Below are 17,294 nucleotides of genomic sequence, written 5' to 3' on the forward strand. Positions count from 1 at the left end.
ACATTTGGGGAAATGTAGGCAAGAGTATGTGTTAGTACAAAATATGTACCAAGTGTGATAGCCATGTATATAAACATCTAAAACATGCTAAGAAGGGACATTTTCATGAGTAAGCAATGATCAAGCTAAAACACGCATTTTGAGAGTTAGAAACCATAAGTCATAAAACATGATCAATGCGAATGAACATCATCTTAAAATACACTTACGATACTTCCTTGAAGTAACCTGGTTCACCATAAAACTTTTCTTATTTATGGGAAGTAGCCTTAACGGACGTATAAGACCATGTGAGCTATCAACATGGAATCTGGTGTCTACGCCACACCGAAAAAGGGTGTCCTACTTGCCATGGAAGGACCATGAACTTCTAGCTATTGTGGATCCACTAGCTAATGTCTATCTAGACAATCATCCTATGGGGGCACATAGGTAAGGGATAAAGAAATTGCTTCTAGAAACCCGGCCTCTACTAATGGGAGAGCTTCCATCTCAATATCCTATCGGTGCTAAGCATAAATTCCACGGAATAGTCATTTTCTTAAATTATTCTTATTATCCATGGAAGGGCATGCCATCTTGTCAATCCAAGCTAAGTCATATGTCATTTATGGAAAGGCATCATTCAATGACCAATCCAATCTAGCCAATGCATCATCCATGGAAAGGTACAATTAAGTAACCAATCCAAGCTAGGTCTTATTAGAATAGCTCCTAAAATCTTTTTTTTAAAATTAATTTGTGGGCTAGTGGTCCTTTTTATTGATCAATCATCAACCAAAATACAAAAAGAACAAGTCTCCTAAAATCCCTCTTTCAGCCCAATTGCTAAAAAAGCCTAATAAATCAGAAAGTTTAAGTAGATGACTTAGTTCTTTCCATTCCCTAAAAAAAGGTTTCCTAAAGCACTCTCTCTTCTTCTTGCTTTCAAAAAATCCTCAGCTTCTATTTTCCATGTCCTTTCTCAGATTCTTTGCTCTTTCTCCTTCTTTGGGTGATCAATGTTCTCCATCCTTGGAACGGCAGAGTAATATCAGCTCGCCAAGGTACTCCCCCTTGTCTTCTAGTGTCCACTTTCTGATTTATTTCTAACTTTACTTTTTGTGTAGATGTGAATCCAATGGAGGTGTTTCTGGTTCTTGGTGAACTTTTGTTAGGATGAACCATAGTAATCCTTCTAAAGCTTGAGGTATATCACTCTTGAGGTGAGTTTTCTCTGTTAATGCTGAATCGGTTTGGCATTCCCCTTTTTACTAGTCCTTTTTTGTAAGCTGGAAAAGTATAGGCTAGGAGGCTTAGTTACGGCTAGGAAGCTTTCTTGCAATCTAAACTTTAATATGTATATATGAAAGATGTGATCTTCTTTCTGCATATTCTTTATTAGCATGTTTGTACTATCCTTCTAGTCTTGATTCGCAATGCTAGTAGTTGCTGCTTGTCTACATTCATAATTTTCCTACCTCTGCTAGATAGATCATGAAAGTTATGTGCTTGTATTGTCTCTGCTTGCTCCATCGCTTGATTTTCTAGATAGTCCGCCAAGGAGTTTGCCTATCTGAATATATGCTTGATGTGAACTTGTTTCCTTGTTATGATCTTTTGTATCTCTTCAATATTTTCTGCATACTCCCACGGGATTTTCCACTGCCTGGTTAATATGTTCTTTAACGTCAAAATCTATTTCTAGGATGATCTTCTCAAAGCTTTGTGTTTTATAATATAGCATCACCCTCCATACTCTCATTACTTCAACATCCATATTTGTGGCTATCCCAATATGTTGTGCTTGCATACAATAGGTCACATATGATATCCCTTATACTGAATCCATATGAGTTGTGTCCCGGGTTACCTCTGCAGGCTCTATCAGTGTTGCATTTGACCCATTCGCCATCTGGAGGCTCTAAGTGTACCATTAAATAATACAAGGTTGGCTTATGTATTTAATGTGTGTATGATATCCTGCCACTCTAGCTTAGTTCTCCTTATCCATGGGTAGTTCTCCTTGAGTAGCAATTTTATTGTCAATTGACACTGCCCCCGCCATTTTATTGTATGCCAGTTCTTTGCCATGCCTTCTACTGTTTCTTCTCTTCCATAGTTCCCACGTGATGATTGTTGGTACTGTCTTGTAAATTTGCCTCAACTTATGTTGACCTGGCCACTCACACCAGGTTGTGATTAGTTGTTGCAAATGCAATCCTTCAATGCTTATACCTGCACATGTAGCAAAATGCTTCCATAGTCGTTGGGCTACAGGAGCAGTTAGAAAAATGTGTTGTATTGTTTCCTCCCTTCCTTCGTCACAACAATAGAAATTGGACACCATGTTCACTCTCATTGTCTTGAGAATATCATCTATGGGTATTTGCTTTCTCCAGACCCTCCATAGGAAGAATGCAATTTTAAAAGGAAGCCCTTTTACCCATATGTTATCTCGCCATTCCATTTCTTCATTTTTCCTCCTCACTAGCTGATATGTTGATTTAACATTAAATTCTCCTTGCAAATTTCCCATCCACCACGGCTTGTCCTTCTCCTTCTTGTTCAATGTCGGACTAATGTTATCCACAATATGATTCACCATTTCCTGTGAAATGAGTTGTTGTAATCTTTGTGTGTTACACTGCCCATTAAGTATTATCTCCTTGACCTCTATTTCCTCCTCTACTCCTTGTATTTCTGTATAATATAGAGCGCTCTGTTTAGTCCAATTATCTATCTAGAAGTTGGCACTTCCCTCTTTTTGTTGCCACTAGATCTCGTGCTCAACCTCCTCCTTGACTCTCATAATTTTTTTCCAAATCTGTGACGCCCCTTATTTTGTGCTATGATTGGATGATATTTTTTACAATATTTATTCTACGTAAAAGAACTCCAGAGAGATGTTGAAGTTCTAAAAATCCACCAGAGCTTCGCAAACATAGCATTGGAAACATCATGCAATTATCTTAATCCTAAGCCTCCTTCCCTTTTTCCAACCAATTCATCCAGTGTTTGCCCTTGACTCCTGCTTGATTGCCCCAAAAGAACTTTGCAAACATTTGATGAATTTGATCAATCACACCTTTAGGGGGTTCATAGTTGATAGCGTGTATATAGGCATAGACTGTAACACATGATTTATCAATATAAACTTTCCCCCAAAAGTTATAAATCTATTTTGCCATGAATAAATTCTTGCAGCAATCTTCTTGATGAGCCCTACATAGTATCTTCTGTGTTTCCTGTCATATCCTCTCAATACCTTCATCATTTGGATAATTGGTCCTCTGTCCCCTGAACCAAACAAAATAGTGTCGTTTGCATAAGCTAGATGGTTAGTTTTAGGACTCCATTTTGGCATCCCAAAACCTTTAAAATTATCTAGCTCATGTAGATGATTTAAATTTCTGGACAACACTTTTGCAACAATAATGAACAAGGTGGGGGAGAGCGGGTCTCCTTGTTTTAAACCTCGAGTAGACCGAAATTCATAGTTTAGTTGAGAAATCTTTCAACCCTAAGAATCCTTTATGTGAGAATGTCTTTTCACAAATTATGCTTTAATGTGTTTATGAGAAATCATTTCAACAACACCACAACAATCATCATCATTGATACTTCACTCTCAAAGCATTCTTAAAAAATTTATGTAAATCTCATAAGAACATGCTTATTTTTCATAATCTTCTCTTTCATAATTCAAAATCCACATCATATCATCATAATTGGAAAACATGGGATTTACATGGGTTCATGGGGAATCATCATAAAATCATAGTATTTCATCAATTCATGCATAAAAGATCATAATTCAACCATTTAAATCAACATTGAAGAGAACCCATGGCAATTGAAGAAAACCCCAACTCAATTGGGGATTTCTAACTTTTAAAATAGGAGAATTTGTGAAATCCATGAATGGAAGGAATCCATGGAAGAAAACTATCATACCTCAAAGCCAATTGCTTATCTTCAATGGAGGAATGAAGACTTGACTTGAAACCCTAGGTTGAATCCTTCTTCTTCAAGCTTTCTAGAAAGAGAAATATTTTGGAAAGGAGACTTGTTCTTCTTTTAGAAATTTGAGAGAATGATTTCAATTGGGGAAATTTTGAGGATTAAAACACTTATATGGGGGTCTTAGAGAAGGGTAAAACAACATAGTATTAGGATAAAATAATTAGGAAAAGACCTAAATGCCTGAAGAATAATTGTCAACCTTCGACCTACGACTTTTACCGACGGACCGTGGTCTGACTGATGGTCCATCCTGCATGTCCGTCGTTAGCTTCAGAAACTGAAATTTGAGGCCATGATACACAGGCCTCATCCATGGACCGTGGACCCAACGATGGTCTGTTGGTCCAGGCCGTGGTTCGTGATCTCCTGAGCAACTTTGGCTGGCCAATCCACGGACCAGACCTACGGTCCATGGTTCAGTCCACAGGTCGTTGTTGGCCTCGGTCGGATGGCACCAAAAAAATTTGAAAACTGCCAATTTGCCCTTTCTCGAATCCGAGGTGTTACATGTGATCACGTGCTAAAGAATTCTATAAAAGATTGATTGAGACTTCTTTCAATAGGATGTTCACCAAATATAATGATGAATTTCTGAGTGAACAATAATTAATTCTTCACTAATTTTTTTATAGACAAAGGGGGGGAACTAACTGAAATTTTGAAGCTTCTTTTGAATAATATTTATCTAAATAGTTTGTTATGATCATTATAATTCTATCTAATTCACATATATATATATATATATATATATATATATATATATACTAGGTACAAGAGTCTTTGTACCCGCCCCAACATATGTTATTTTTTCAATTTATGTGTCACACAAAATTTGAAGAGTGAATCAATTTTTTATATGACTTTTTGATATTTAAAGTTACTAATTATTATAATTTATAATATTTTTTATGTAACTTTCAATAGTATATGTTACTCTGGTTGTGCCAATTTATGTGACACATATAATTTATCATGTCTTATAGATTTTAAAGTTATTAATTATTGTGACTTATAGTACTTTTTATATCATCTTAAAAAATAATACATGCTACTTACTTTGTTCCAATCTATGTTGCAGATATAAAATTTGGAAAGGATATCAAAATTTTATATGTCTTTTAAATATTTTAAGATTTTAATTATTTTAATTTATAACACTTTTTACATAAATTTAAACAATATATGTTATTCTCTCTATTCAATTAATATGACACTAATATTTCGAGCCCTATTTAATATTTGTATATGCCTTTTAAATTTTTAAGTTGATAATTATTGTTACTTATAATACTTTTTACATCATTTTAATAACATAACATAAATTGGGGAGAGAAATAATCTTATACTATTTGAAAATAACGTAAAAGTACAAAAAGTCTCAACTTAAATTTTTTAAAAGCCACATAAAAAATTTGATGGACTCTCAAAATCCTACTAATACCACATAAATTGATAGTTTGATACAATTAAAATAACATATATTATTTAAAAATAATCATATAAATAATACCATAAATCACAATAATTAAAATATTTTCCGTGTCCAAAGAAAGAATAGCCATTAATTCAGGGTAAAATGATGTAAGAGTTTATATATATGATTAACTAATGATGTGTCCAATTTGTGGTCTTAGGTAACATAAAAATTTACTCCTAGTAGATTATATAAATTATTTTAGGAGGTGAAAATAATCTCAACTGCATGTTGTGGGTAACCCACCAATCCAGAAGGTAGTTGAAGCCATTCAACCCCCCCCCCCCCACCCTCTCTTCCTCCTAATATCTGTTTTAGGGTTTCCTTCACCCTTTGATCAACAACCATGGATATTGAATCCACGGAGCTTCAAGACTGGGAGCTGCTCCACCCAAACTCACCTTCGGATTCCGAGCTCGATCTCAACTCAGCCAAAAACCACGATACTTTCGTCGAAATTGGCCATGAAACAGAGCCTCTTATTCAAACCAATTACTTCTCCATGGCTACTCCTTTTCATGCTTATGGTGTTGAAAAGGGCTCTGAGGAATCAGATAATTCGGGTGAATTCTGGTCTGATGATCATCAATTTGAGGGGGTAATTGATGTGGGTATGCTAGAAAACCCGAAAGGACAACTGGCTCTTGGAGGAATTGATGAGATGGGTGGTGAAAATGAAGTGAAATTAAGGGAACTTAAGGGTATAACCGAGGTGGGTGTTGTGGAAAATTCAAAATTACGAATGGGATTTGGTGAAATCGAAGAGATGGAGAATGAGGGTAAAGCCGATGTGGGTGTGGTGCAAAACTCAAAAATGGAAGTGGATTTTGAAGAAATTGATGATATAGGTAGTGAGACTCGGAAGGAATTTTGGCCTGATTCTGATGGAGTTGGATATGGTGGTGTCAAGTTTGGGGATGTTGAAGAGATGTCAGAGTCTTGTGTAGAAGAAAAGGAGGAAAATGAGACGGTTGAAGGTGAAAAGAGGGATGAAATTGTTGGAGTAGAAGTTAGTAAAGCAGGAGATCAGAAGAGTAGTGTGGTGTGGTGGAAGGTGCCATTGGAGCTTCTGAAGTATTGTGTGTTCAGAGTTAGGCCTATGTGGGCCTTCTCCGTAGCTGCTGCTGTGATGGGGTTTGTGATATTAGGTCGTAGATTGTATAAGATGAAGAAGAAGACCAGGGGCTTGGAGCTCAAAGTTACCGTCGATGATAAGGTTAGATTTCAATACCGTTATGTTAGTTCCATTCTTTTTTCCTTGCTATAGGTGCTAACGGCTAACCTTAAGCAGAGACGTATTCAGGATTTTGAGATGATAGGTGCACTATTACAAAAAGTGGATCTAAGATATAAATTTGATCGGTTTAACATTTAGGTTCTTATCACTAAAAATAATTAAAATTTTAAAACTATAGGACCAAAATTATTTTTACCTATCCAAACCACTTAGAGAGGTATTATACCAATTTTAAAAAGGAAAATAAAACATGATAAATAAAATATTCAAATTTCTAACCTCACTTAGAGAGGTGCACCCAATTATAATTGCACATTATGATACTTCAAGTGTGGGTTTACATATCTATATTTAAATTATTTTTTAAAAAAAATATAACACTACTATATCAGGAGGGGAGCATGGGTTCACATGAACCCGGTGACCCCCTCCTGGATATGCCTCTGACCTTAAGCAGCTTCAATGTGGGTTTAGATTGGATGCTGCTTCATCCTCTTTATCCTAATAAATAAATGAAATGTTTTATGCTTTTGACAAAAATACATAGACAGTTTTTGTATATAAGTGCTGGGCTATTTTGATGGTAATGTAGAAGAGGGAGAGTTTAAAACTCCTAACTGGAACCCAAGAGGTCATGACTCTTTAGCAGTTTAGTGAGTATAGAAGATCGGTTTTATGGTATTCTAGTTATATGACCCTCTTCACAGGAGATCGGTAAATAAAATAAAAGAGATCTTTGTAAGGTCATTTTCTTTTATTCAACTACTCGTGAATACAACAATATTGTACAGCAGATTGCCTTGTCTATATGCAAGACAGAGTCAGAGGAAACCATAATTAGTTTTTGTCTTTATCAGTTTGGGTTTTAATTTCATCTTCATCAAGGTTTAAGTTCAAATACTAACATACTTCCATGATATTTTCTTCAACCCCCCAAATCTTTCTGATTGGATGTCTTATACTTAGATTTTCATTGTTTTTTTCCTAATTGAGAACTTTTTTTTTAGCTAGCTACGCATTGTGGTTCAAAAAGAGTGATATTTTAAGTTAGCTATGTATTATGGTGATCTGAAGAGAGGGTGTCAGACTTTGGCATTTTCTTGATTTTTTCGGTTGTCACTTGCATCATGTTCAAATTGTATCTAGGATATTGGTTCCAGTGTGATATGCATCTTGAAGGTATAGGATATGGCTAGTTATGCATCACATCTGGCTCCTGATGAAGTGTTGATTTTATAGAGCAATAGTATAATGGCTGATAAAACCCTCAGACTTTTGTTACTTTGTATCAATTTCGGTTAATCAGGATTTCTGTTTCTTCTTTCACAAGTGAATGCCAGCTTAAAATGCGTTGTTGCAACATAACTTGTTTATTCTAGCTCAGCCTGATATCGCTTGTAATTACTTCTCAGAGCATGTAATGGTCACATGATTGGATAATACCAAAATTGGTGATTCTTTTGAAGCAGTTGTTTCAACAAGAGAGTAAAGTGCAAAAATATTTCCCCATGGATGCGCATGCTACTGCCAAAATTAATAGTTTTAAAAAGATAAGGCTTGATTTACAGTGATATCAGATAATGAAGACCATAGAAATGTTGTTTATCAATATCCCTGTAGCTAGATTCTAGAATGTCTCAATCATAAAAAATTTCTTTTTCTAAATCCATAAATTTCATCAATAAATACCAAGATGGTGTTAGAAATATGTACAATGTTAGCATGTGATTTAACCACCTTCATCTATCAAATCAGAAGGGGCACCCACATGGTGTGAAGGGGCTTCGTTGAAAAATTATATTTTGTAGATGAGTAAATCATATAATTAAAACAAAGACAATACATATAGAAATAATGTTTTGAATCTGCTTGGCATAAGCATGTCCCTTGTTCAGGCGATCCAGAGGGTTCATTATCTATGTGAGGTTTGTGTTTGAATCACCTTCGTGCCAGTGTCAATTTATTTTTTAGTCTGTATTGGAGTAACTTCAACCGTAAGCCAAGATAAACTAACCTTGCCCTTCTAAATTTATTACTCTTATGTTCTCAATTTTTGTCCTTTTGTCATTTCTATATTTCACTTTTCCTTGCTTGAATTACTACAATTGACATAAACTGACATGCCCAGTATAGTCCCATATAAGTTGGGTCTGACAAGGGTGGGGTGATGTAAACAAATCTTACCTCTATCTTTGTTGGGGTAGAGAAGTTGTTTCCGGAAGACCCTTGGCTCAAGAAAATCATTTTTTCAGAATATAGTTTGAAAGAAGTGCAAGAATAGAGTGCTACTGTGAAACTATTGAGGAAAGAAAAGTAGTGACAGTACAAATATTGTAGACTTGAAACCTCTGAAACATTGTCATTGTCTATGAATCCGATTCTTTGCCTTGGGCCTACTTCTTCTCGCAGTCAAATATGTCTGTTTTAATTAATTTTCTTCATTGTGTGCAGAAGGTGTCTCAATTCATGAGTCGTGCTGCACGTCTTAATGAAGCATTTTCTGTTGTGAAGCGGGTTCCTGTGATTCGGCCTCAGCTGCCAGCAACTGGAGTTTCACCATGGCCTGTCGTGAGTTTGAGATAGGGAGTGTAATGTTTGTAAAGCAAAATATGAATGTTATGTATAGTGGAAGAAGCATGGTGTCCATTTGATATGTGGCTGTGTTTTTGCTTTGCTAATTTGTGTGTTCTGTGGATTACGTTCTCAGTATATTCCTGAACAGTCTGAAGTATAAAGCTATGTATAAACTCTTTCATCTGTTTCCCATAAGTTTCCTTGTTATTAGGTCTTCTTAATAGTTTTTTCATTAAAAAACTTTGAACGCTTTCTGTTTTCCTACCATTAGTAATTAGTAATTCAAGGTGGGATATGTTCTTGCTTGACATCCCTCCAACTTTTGATGGACTGGTGAACAACGATGTTTGTCTGATTAAGTTGTGCAGGAAAGTCGTAAACAGAGTTGTACATTCTTTGTTTCTTTCTACTTTCTACTATAGTAGAAGTGTGGCTAAAAGGCAATCGTATTTGACCAATTGAATTTGAGATTGAGGAATTGAAAACCTTGGGGACCCCATGGAGGAATGGACTCCATGAGTGAATACCCACATACCCTGCTACTCAAAGCCCAAGATGAATGGTGAATTGATGAGAGGGAATTAGGAGAGTGAATTTGGTTAAGTTTTGGGGAAATAGGAGAATAGGTTCAAAGTGGGTAGATTCAAGACTTAAAAGCTTTTTTGTGTTTCTTTTTTTTTTGGTTTTCCACCCGGTGTTCGGAGCCCACATTGGAGCTCCGATTAAATTCGGATCGTGCTCTGCAGGGCTCATTCGAGGGTGGCGCTCCCAACAAGATTTTCTCCATACCTAGGGCTCGAACCCAAGACCTCTGGTTAAGGGTGAAGCACTCCCACCAATACACCACAACTCATGTTGGTAAGACTTAAAAGCTTTACGTAGGTCTTAGTGTTGAAGCCAAAACGACATGGGATAGACTTAAAACAATTAGGAAAAAACTCAAAAGCCCTTACATAAATAACTGTCAAACTAGTCTAGGGGTGTGACCTACGAATCGTAGAACTTTCTACGATCTATATTGGTCGACCGTAGACCAAGTACTGAGACCTTAAAATCACCCAACTTTCGATGGAAACCTTCTGCGGTCCGTAGACCCTAACAGTAGATCTCAACTTGGACCTCAAAATATCACTAAGCCTAGGACCTACCTACAAGACCTATCTACGACTCGTAGACCATTTGATGGACCGTCTTGGTTAACCGTAGGAAGAGGTACCGGAACTTGATTTTTGAAAAAATGTCCCCCCTTTCTACGAAACTGATCTACGAACCATAGATTGGTCCCGTAGACCTAAACCAGTAGTCAAAAATTCATGTAATCTTTTCCCTTTTCAAAATTTGAGGTGTTACAAGTTATGGTGAAGAAGCCCGAATTACTCCCTTATCATGGTTATGCTCAAAAGTTAATAGAATGGCTTGGAGATGTAACCCTCAAACATGTGCCTAGAATGGAAAACAAGAAAGTTATGTGTTAGTTGCCCTAGCTACAACGCTAACTCTTCCTGATCGGGCACAAGTTACTATCTGCAAAAAATAGGTAGTACCTCTACCAATTGAGGACCAATAAACAGAAAATGAGCTTGAGCATCTCGTCGTTGTTTCTGAAGCCGCAAAGAAAGATTGGAAACAACTCATTATCGACTATCTGTGTTATAGGCTACTTCCAAAAAATCCAAGGAGAAGGACTGATATTCGTCATTATGCACCCCGTTTCCTTTACTACAAGGACACCTTATATAGAAGATCATTTGAGAGAGTACTCTTCAAGTGTTTGGGAATAGTAGAAGCTTTCTAAACTCTGCACATTCAAGAGTATGTGGATCACATCATGCTGAATCCAAACTCCACTTACCATGGAGAAAGATTGCTTAGACTAGGCACGAAAGGGTAAGGCTTGTCAATTTCATGTAAATTTCATACATCAGCTGCCTGGAGTATTATACCTAACTATCAAATCTTGGCCATTCGACACTTGGGGATTGAATGTTGTTAAACCATAACCTAAATCTTTTGGTTGACACTTGTACATCTTGGCCGCAACAGATTACTTCTCGAAATGGGTCAAAGTTATCGCTCTTTAAAAGGTGAAGAAAGAGAATGTTGCAGATTTCATCCGTGTGAATATCATTTATCGCTTTGACATCCCTCACTACAGAATAACAGACACTAACAAGTCATTTGATAACAAATGAATGAACGAGATTTGTGATCTCTTTGGCTTCAAGCAACGCAAATCTTCTATAACATTATGTTGCCGCCAATGGTCTAGCTAAAGTATTCAATAAGACTTTATGCAAAGTGCTGAAGAAAGTTGTCTCCAAGTCCAAACGAGATTGGCGTGAAAGAATGTAAGAAGCTTTGTGGGCATATAGGATGACATATCACACACTGACTCAAGCAACCCCATATTCAGTTGTTTTTGGAGTTGAAGCAATCCTGCCACTTGATCATCAAATATCTTCCTTAAGACTTATTATTCAAGAAGGGTTCATTGAAGAAGAAAATGATCGACTACGTCTTGTCGAGTTAAAAGCACTTGATTAAAAGATTTTAGAAGCTCAATAAAATCTTGAATGTTATCAAGCTTATCTATCTCGTGCTTTTAATAAAAAAAGTTCACTTGAGGTGCTTCCAAGTTGGAGATCATGTCCTTGCAATAAGAAGACTCATTATTACTTTGCATAATTCTAGGGGCAAATTCACCTAGAAGTGGGACGATCCATATGCCGTACAAGAAGCGTATTCAAATTGCGCTTACAAGCTTATTGATGCAGATAGCATGAGGATCGGTCCTATGAATGCAAATTTTCTAAAGAGGTACTACCCTAGAAGTAAAATAACTCTCCTTAAGGTACGAGGCTAAATTGCATGTCACTCTTGGCGCACAAGAGTATAAACTGTGTACGTCACCTAAAGAAAAAAACACTCTCCAAGAACTACGTCGTGACTTGATCTCCACTGAGGTACGTAGGCACTTAGAATTACATTGTAAGTTCAATTGCACGAATTTCAAGAAAACCACATGTTCCCACTTGATCGATCACATGAAAATTAAAGATATGAGTAATTTTTCACAAATTTCAGACTTGCACCAAATGGTGGTGACTCGATGGGGGCAAACCCCTATGAATATGAGTTGTTTCAAAACTTGATGTCTTCAAAAATCTCCACGACTACAGGTTAAAGTATTCAAATTTTTGAAGTCTGCAAGTTGAAGTCTTTAAATCTGCAAGTTGAGGTCTTCAAATTCTTAAGTTTGTAAGTTGTAGTCTTCAAATTCTTCAAGTCTACAAGAGAAAGTCTCAAATCAATCAAATTTGCAAGTTGATGTCTTCAAATTCTTCAAGTCTACAAGATGGAGTCTCAAATTAATCCAGTTTGCAAGTTGAAGTCTTCAAATTCTTCAAGTCCGCAGGATGAAGTCTCGAATCAGTCAAGTATGCAAGTTTAAGTCTTGAAATTATTCAAATTTGAAAGTTGAAGTCTTCAAGTCTTGACATTCAAATTACCTTTTCTTAGGGAAAAGATGAGTATCCATCCCTTTCCACCAAAATAATATCATAAAGTTACCTTTTTTATGGCAGAGATGAGTCTCCATCCCTTTCCACCATAAGATTTCCTCCAAATTGCCTTTCTTAAGGCGGGGATGCGTATTCATCCTCTATACGCCAAAAAATTACCTCTAAATTACTTTTCAAGGACTATTCTCCATCCCTCTCCACCATAAGATTACCTTTAAATTACCTTTCTTAAGGTGGGGATGTGTATCCATTCTCTTTATGTTAAAAGATGACCTCTAAATTACCTTTCTTATGGCAGGGATGAGTATCCATCCCTTTCCACTATAAGATTACCTCCAAATTACCTTTCTTGAGGCATGGACGCGTATCCATCCTCTTTACACCGAAAGATTACCTCTAAATTACCTTTCATAAGGCAAGAATGTGTATCCATCCTCTTTACGCCATAAGATAACCTTCCTTAAGATGGGTACGCGTATCCATCCCTTCACACCTCAAGACCAAATTCTTATGTTTCGACAAAGCTCTTCATTATGTAGACTACACAAAATATATATATTGCTTCCGCTAGTCTATAAAAGAAAAAAAAAACACAAAAGAAAAAAGGATCAAGGCAAAAAATAGGGAGAAGACATAAATACCTCCTAGACAATGATCGAAATCTCAGAGACACACTTTAACTAAACTAAGGTCCTATTACCCCTGAACTCCTTTTATATATAATTTTGTGCACCTTTTGGCCTACGTGGCACACTCCGTGACTACACGCAATTGAGGCGCGTGGGAGATACTTGGATGCCACATAAGCCAAAAAGGTGTACAAAATTACAAAAAAAATGAGTTCAAGGGGTAATAGAACCTTAGTTTAGTTAAGGTGTGTCTCTGAGATTTGAGTCATAATCTAGGGGGATACTTCTACCTTTTCCCAACATACCATGCCTACACGTCGCACACAAAGGATCTACAGAAAGGAAGAAGTTCTGAAACTGTGTTGATAATAAAAAATAAAAGGGAAAGGATCTATTTATAGATGTTTAAGGAAGGTAATATATGAAGTCCTTTTCCTAGACTAATTGTAATCCCTTTTTAGGTAAGAAGTTCGAATTTTGCAAGATTCAAATTTGGCAAAAATATTTTTATCCTTTCCATATTCTAATTGAAACAATTATGTGTTTGTTCTTTTCCCCCTTTTTTTTTTCAATTGGCAAATTAGTGGAAAGTGGCAATTTTCCATGTAATATTGGTATATCACTTTCCACTCAAAATATGTTTTTCCAATTATATGTTGGAGTGGTCATTAATTAAGTATATTATTGGCGCACTTCAAGTCAACGTTTCAGTCTAGTCCTTGAAAAATAAAATATTTTGAACAAGGCTTGAAGCATGGTGCATTTATAATTATCTAAAATTTATTAAATATAAATTTATAAAATGATTAGTATTATCTTAAATTCATGAATATATTAGTCCAAATAAATATTATGAATTAATATAATTGAGTTAATTATTTAAGTCTAATAAATATGAATTTAACTAAAGTCCAAAGTAATTGATTTGAGCTACAATAGATGAGCTCAGTTTGCTAAGTTCAATGTCATTTCATCCTAGAGGTCTAGTTTGGTGTCATGTGTCAAATGACGTGGCATACCTAGTCAAACAAAGAAGTCAATAGGATCATGTCATGAGTCAAAATGACAAGTCAACTTCATAAAACCCAATATGTCATGTCACTTAAATCTGATTGGATGAAATAAACTTTTTCCTATCACAACTCCTCTATTTCCACAACTATAAATAGGGATCCTCATAATTCAGAAAAGACACTAGAATTCTAACAAGAAGTTAGAGAAAGCTCGTGAATTAAAAGCCGCATATTTCTTACGTGTTCAAGAATTCAATCATTCAAGTTCAGGAATGGTCAAGATCAAGACCACCAGATTCAAAAACAAGTTTGAATCCCTTGAATTCAAGAATAAATCAAGTCAAGATCAAGATAAAGTTCAAGTTCAAGATTCAGTACCGAATTCAAGTACAAGCTCAAAGCCTTTGAATTCAAGTATATAAGTCAAGTCAAGATCAAGTTCAAGTTCAAGTTCATCGAAGATTCAAGAACAAGTTCCAAAGCCCTTGAATCCAAGATCAAGTTCAAGAGCAAATTCGAGATCAAGATCATGAATAATATGAATAATAGATATTGTAACACTCATATTCTGAATCAATAATACGATTGTTGCATTATTTTCAGTCTTGATTATTATAATCTCGACTCAAATTTTATTGTCTACAAATTCTTGTAGGCATTGAAAATTTGTAGGACTCTACATGACGTGCTCAATTTCAATTAGGGTTCTTAAAGGCTACTCAATCCTAAACCTTAGCACATGCCTTTATAACGGGTATTATATTACCTTATAGAGGCATCTCAAAAATTTCACAAGTTCATGGAATATTCGCAGAGATGAGATCAATATATGTATGTCTTCTTGATAATCAAATATTTCAAGAAGATCTACAAATCCTTCAAATATTTTAAGAAGATCTCTAAATCATTTCACAGAGATAAAGTTCAAATCATCTTATCAAGTCAAAATCACCCTTGTTTGAGAAATCCGTGACCAATGGCCCTCGAATTATAGAGATCAAATCTAAATCATCCTACTTTGAAAAATACACCACTAACAGACCTCTAATCATGGAGAAATTCTATTCATCCTAGTTTGGGTAATACGTCACTAACGACCCTTGAATCACAATAAGAACTTAGAGAGAAAATTTGAGGGAAGCACGGAATTGTACCCGTATTATTTTAATAAAATATTTTTATTTCTGATTGCGATTTATTTTTTGTCACTTTAAATTTTGTTGCAAATAAATTGTCACGCCTAGTGGGACCAAATATGCCCTTCATCTCTTCTCTCGCAAATCACATATGCAAATCTGAAGTCACAAAACAACAAATGTGGAAGAATGATTAGTACTTCAAATCTCGTCTTTGAGTTTCATCAAGTCTACACTCCGACAAGGCTTGAAGCAAGGGAATCTGTAGACACTGAAATTTGTGGTACTCTTCAAGACGTGTTCAATTTTACTTGGGATTCTACAAGATGTATTTGATTCAAGTTAGAATTTTTGGAGGCTACTCTAACCCTAAACTCTAGCTTATGTCTATATTAAGGATATTATGTTCCCTTAAAGAGGAATCTCTATATTCCATATATTCATGAAATTTTCATAAAGAGAACAAGTCTAAATCATCCTAGTTCGAGAAAAACGCCACTAACAACACTTGAATCACGAAGAAATTCAAATCATCATCCTAGTTCGCGAAATATGTCACTAATGGCCCTTAAATCATGGAGAAAATTATGAGAGAAGAATCAAGGATCAATGGGTTTGTACTCACAATCTTGATGAATAAACTTATTCTTCTTAATTGTTTTTTGATTGTACTCACAATTGTGATGGATAAAATTATTCTTCTTATTTATTTTGTGATTGCAATATATTTTCATAATTGAAAAAAATTGTTGCAAACAAAGTGGCACGCCCAGTGGGACTAAATATGCTATCTTCTCTCATAAATAATATCTGCAAATCTGAAGCCACAAAATCGCAGAGGTGGAAGCTCCATTTTTATGGGTAATTCAGTCTCGTTTTTTAGTTTCATCAAGTCTACACTCTAACAAGCCTTCATCAAGTCTACACTCCAACAAGACTTGAAGTAGGGAGAATTTGTAGACACTGAAAATTTGTGGGACTCTATGATGAGTCCGAGATTTAGACTCATTTAAGGCTTTGTTTTGATAGTTATAGTGTCCTCAAATGCCTAGTTTATGCTATAAACTGATGTTAAAACATTGATTTTCAAGTATGTAAGCTAAGGAGCAAGGCAAGGACACTACCAGTCAAAAAGGAGCAAAACAAGTTGAAGAAGTGAAGAAACACGATCTTGGTGATTGCCAAGACCACTCGGCGAACCGCCGAGTGGCTCTTTAGCTCGCCCAAAGTTCCAGCGTGCCAGCCTTGTGGAGAAAAACCAAGTTGGCGATAGAAATGGGCATTCGGCAAAACGCCGATCCACTCCGTGATGGCAACCTTGATCGCCTAAAGTCACAGAACACTGAGGACAACTGACCAATGCAAACCGGCGATGGATTGGAGCAAACAACGGATCACCGACCTGTTCGGCGAAGCCCGACTTATCTCGCCCAATGGCTTTTCAGGCAAAAAATTGGGAAACTATAAATTGAAAATTGAACTGAAGATTTATTATCATGCGAACATTCAGTAGAGTTTTCTCTTAGTTTTTGAGTTTCGTTGTAGACTTTGAAGCTTTTGAGGCTCAAACCTGAAGATTTACAAGTGAGTTTTTGAGTTTCTTCAATTTGGACCATTGTAAAGAGTTGGGAACCTTTATCCATATAATGCCTAATGTATTTGGTAATCGTTTCTCTATTTTGATGATGTGTAGCTAAAACTCCAA

The 17,294-nt window shown here is 35.9% G+C and overlaps 1 protein-coding gene across 2 annotated transcripts; it reads left to right on the forward strand.

Annotated features, from left to right (window-relative positions):
* Positions 1-5,767: 5,767 nt before the first annotated feature.
* On the forward strand, positions 5,768-9,485 carry LOC125834760 (uncharacterized). Of its 2 annotated transcripts, none has more exons than XM_049513909.1 (2): positions 5,768-6,695; positions 9,168-9,485. In XM_049513909.1, exons 1-2 carry the CDS (start codon positions 5,826-5,828, stop codon positions 9,297-9,299), a joined length of 1,002 nt encoding a protein of 333 aa, XP_049369866.1. In that variant the 5' UTR covers positions 5,768-5,825; the 3' UTR covers positions 9,300-9,485. The 2 variants fall into 2 exon arrangements, with proteins under 2 accessions (XP_049369866.1, XP_049369867.1); XM_049513910.1 differs by having other exon boundaries at positions 9,171-9,485.
* Positions 9,486-17,294: the final 7,809 nt, after the last annotated feature.

The sequence above is a fragment of the Solanum verrucosum genome, unplaced genomic scaffold, assembly GCF_900185275.1.
Source record: "Solanum verrucosum unplaced genomic scaffold, falcon-dt-bn FXZP01000073.1, whole genome shotgun sequence".
In the NCBI taxonomy this organism is placed as follows: Eukaryota; Viridiplantae; Streptophyta; class Magnoliopsida; order Solanales; family Solanaceae; genus Solanum; species Solanum verrucosum.